Source organism: Trachymyrmex cornetzi, unplaced genomic scaffold (genome assembly GCF_001594075.2).
Source record: "Trachymyrmex cornetzi isolate Tcor2-1 unplaced genomic scaffold, Tcor1.1 scaffold590, whole genome shotgun sequence".
In the NCBI taxonomy this organism is placed as follows: Eukaryota; Metazoa; Arthropoda; class Insecta; order Hymenoptera; family Formicidae; genus Trachymyrmex; species Trachymyrmex cornetzi.
This window is the reverse complement of record NW_017299904.1, coordinates 26739-30856: the sequence shown is the minus strand read 5'-3', so window position 1 is coordinate 30856 and position 4118 is coordinate 26739. Positions and strand designations below refer to the sequence as shown.

At 32.8% G+C, this 4118-nt stretch overlaps 1 protein-coding gene and 1 long non-coding RNA gene across 2 annotated transcripts in view; one reads left to right on the top strand and one right to left on the bottom strand.

Annotated features, from left to right (window-relative positions):
• Positions 1-230: 230 nt before the first annotated feature.
• Positions 231-2000, top strand: LOC108766478 (cytochrome P450 9e2). The gene has a single exon (XM_018515803.1). The coding sequence runs from the start codon at positions 332-334 to the stop codon at positions 1853-1855; it is 1524 nt and encodes a 507-aa protein (XP_018371305.1). The 5' UTR covers positions 231-331; the 3' UTR covers positions 1856-2000.
• Positions 2001-3450: 1450 nt separating this feature from the next.
• LOC108766479 (uncharacterized) overlaps positions 3451-4118 on the bottom strand; it is a 6092-nt gene continuing 5424 nt past the window's right edge. Inside the window, exons 3-4 of the long non-coding RNA XR_001940374.1 lie at positions 3716-3911; positions 3451-3640 (exon numbers count right to left, since the gene is read on the bottom strand). This is a non-coding gene — a long non-coding RNA (uncharacterized LOC108766479). The remainder of the gene's footprint in view (positions 3641-3715; positions 3912-4118) is intronic.

Genomic DNA, 4118 nt, shown 5'->3' with positions numbered 1-4118 from the left:
CATCGGAATACACGGTTTCTGATAGGTTGAAATCTTAATATCTAATTCTTGTTCCTCTATTGTGCGCAAGCCTTTATGGATCTTTTTTCTCACTCAGTATGTACATGTAATATTAACTTGACCTTTGCTTCAGAGATTATTACTGCATTACGCATCATGAGAGATAGCAATTGCTATCTCTTATGATGCGTAATGCAGTAATAATCTCTAACGCAAAGGTCACGAGCAGTTGTCTGCAACAACTCGCGTTGACAGTGTCACTAATAGTGATTTTTATAATCCTATCAAACGTTTACAAGAAGTATAAAGACATTTTCAAGTTACATTTGCCATGGAATACTGGTTAATATTGTTATCGATAGTGATCGGTGTTGTCAGCATTGATTACCTCTTTAGAAGTTTTAATTTCTTCAAAAGACATGATATTTTACACATACCGCCTGTTTCGATCTTTGCAATCATAATATCATTTGTATTTCCTCCTCGGAAATCATTCGTTGACATCATCTTGGGGCTGTACAATTTTAATCCAAATGCAAAATATTATGGATTTTATGGCATTATAACTCCATTCTTCATACTTCGTGATCCGGAACTCATTAAAACTATTCTTGTTGAGAATTTCGAGGCATTTCCAGATCGTCCCGGTTCCGATTTAAATAATTCTCTGCTTGAGAAAAATTTATTTTCTCTTCGCGGAGAAAAATGGCGGAACGTGAGAAGTCTTTTGAGTCCCTCTTTTACGTCCAGCAAGATGAAAATGATGTTCACGTTGATGTCGGAATGTGCTGTAGATTTTGCTAAATTTCTGTCGACGTTGCCAACGGATAAATGCGATATGAACATGAAAGATACTTTCTCTAAATATACGAACGATGTCATTGCCACATGTGCTTTTGGAATCAAGGTCGATTCTATGAAGGATCCAACGAATAAATTTTATATTTACGGCAAAGAAGCGACTAACTTTATGCAGGATCACTTCATAAAGTTTATTTTTCTTAGAACATGTCCTAGTCTCGGACGAATTCTCAATGTAAAAATTATAAACGATTACGTATCGCATTTCTTCAAGGACATTGTAAAGACTACAATTGTTACTCGTGATGTGGAACACATTACACGTCCGGATATGCTACAGTTAATGATGGATATCAGAGGCAAAGAAGGTGATAGAAAATTAGATATTGATGACATGACTGCGCAAGCGTTTATCTTTTTCTTCGCTGGTTTTGAAACCAGTTCAACCGTGATGTCCTTCGTAGCTCACGAAATCGCAGCTAATCCAGAAGTTCAAATCAAATTACAACAAGAGATTGACAAGATTTTGAACGAATCGAACAAAGAAGTGTCTTACGAAGTCATTAATCAGCTTGAATATTTAGATGCGGTGATAAGCGAGGCGCTCAGATTATATCCACCAGTCTCCTTCTTAGAAAGAACGTGTAAAAAAACTTATGAATTACCACCCGCATTACCGGATGAGAAATCTGTTATCATACAGAAGGGTATGCCTGTTTGGATTCCGATTTTGGCAATCCATCGTGATAAAAAATACTTCGATGATCCAGAGAAATTTTATCCAGAAAGATTTTTAGATAATAAGCTTCATAATTCTTCATGTTATATGCCGTTTGGATTAGGACCAAGAATGTGCATAGCTAACAGATTTGCCATGCTGGAAGTCAAAGTCTTGTTGTTTCATTTATTAGCGCGATGTGAACTGAAACCTTGCCCAAAAACTGAGTCGCCAATAAAATTCAGGAAAAGTCTAGTGGCAATGATGCCGGAAAATGGATTCTGGTTGAATATTCAGCGTAGGAAAAATATGCATCCTTTGCTGGAGTCTGCATAGTGGATAACTAGTATTACAAAACATTTCAAATAGCAATAATGTGGCTATTTCAAGAAAATACATTTATAACAAAAATTATCTTTGTAACAAAAATTAATTACCACATATGTCTTTATGAATATACACATTATACTTATTATTATATGCAGCAATAATAAATTCAATTATAAATTGAAATTATTTATTCAATTAGAATTGAAATTATTTATTAGAAATAATTAGTGTTATTAAAATGTATAATTCAACGAAAATAATATCGGGACATATTGTAGCAATTACGATCTATTCAGGTTCAAACTTATACTTTCTTCTATACATATTCTATATCTACGAGTAATTTATTGATATACAGATTTTTATAGGAATAAAAAGAAGAAAACGATGACAATAAATATACAAGGTGTCCGACGTAACTGTGATCACGATTTTTCCGGCACTTCCGATGATCTGACAAAAATTAGTTTGAATAAAAGTTAATCAGTTTTCAATCGGCTACAAATTTCAATATTAAAAATTTGCAAAATACTCTTTTTTTAGGAAAAAAATCAAGGTCACCCTAATTTTTTTTAATGGCACTACATATTTTTTACTTCATAATATTGTAACTGATATCAAGACGAGTTCAATGACCTGCTATACTATGACCTTGAAATAACCTTCGTGGGATTAATAAACTGAAACGTTTTCGTGAAAAACTATTTTATTTGTGTTAAATTTTTTATATGGACTATTCTACAGTAGAAAAAGATTTTTGTATCTGCTTTTTTACAGACATTAATTCTTGTTTTTTAAATGAAACTACATACAAAACAAATTATCACCAAAAATCGTAGCATAACAAAAGAGTACAATAGAACACAAAATTATATAATAAATTTAATGAAATTACGTAATTACAATAAGTGTTCGAATTGTCTTGTAAGCACAATTCTGCACTACGTAATAAATTTCCATTAGTTGCTGCTATAATGCTGTCACGGCGAATTTCTTCACATGCTGTACGGATTCGCTGCTTTAAATGTTTCATATTTTGAATTGGTACCGCGTAGACTAATCGGGGGACCAAGGTGGCCAAATTTCTTCTAAATGTGCTAAGACCGTAAGAATATTGCCTGCAGTTGTAGTTAAATGCGGTTCGTTCCTTTTCTTCTTTTCAAATTCTCCATAATTTCTTAAATTCTTTTCAAGAATGGTTTTATATGGTTAGAAATGTTGTAATGTTTTTTTTATTTACACGTTTTACATTGTATTACGGTAAAAAATATATTTATGTATTTTATACATTTTATATTTATATATTATATTGAGTTATGGTTAAGCTATGATGTGTAGATAGTACATTATAAAGGAGAAGAATCGATACTGTGATATTTGGCGCTGTGATAGGTTAGTTTGAATTAGCACAGATCTTTAGAAATGAACAGAAAGTTAGGAATAAGATATTTGCGGTGTAGTGAAAATTGTAGATAGAGTTAGATAGTATTAGGGGCTCCGTACAATAAAAGAAAAAGGGGACAGAGAACAGAGAATAAGAATTTCAATCTATCAGAAATCATGTATTGTGGAATACACTGTTTCTGATAGGTTGAAATTTTTATTCTTTGTTCTCTGGTTCCTGTTCCTTTTATTGTGCGGAGCCCCTTAGGTTTTTTACACAGTATAGAAGGATGAGTGTGGTTAAGAATTTTAGTGTAAACCAAGTTCCTTAATTCTTGACAATTGTAAACTGAAGAAATAAAGTTCTATTCTATTTTATACTTTTCTCTCAGAGAGTGATCAAGCTTTCTGTAAGATGAAAAACATGACGTTAGCGCATGATACAATGTAAACAAATTATAAAATTATACTAGTAATACTTACAATTCTAATTTTCTGGTTCAGGATCCAGCTCATATGACTGAATGTCTAAGAGCCGCGCCAGACCAAGGTCTTTTTCATTCCATACATCCATGCGCTCCTTACGAAATAATCGCCGCTCCATGCGCATTTTACGTTTATGGGAGATGCTGAAAAAACCTTTTATCGCGGTGTCACCATTTTCATAACGCCCGACATGCTGAAAAGTGGATATCAATATATAAATACTATATATTTTCAGGGAATGGAAAGTTACTTTTTAAAAGTAACAAGTTACAGTTACTAGTTACCGATTTTTAAAAGTAACTCGTTACAGTTACCGTTATTTGAGAAAGTAACTTTTCGTTACTTTTCCGTTACTTTTTTTTAAATCGACGACCAACAATCATAGCGGACGAGCCTAGAG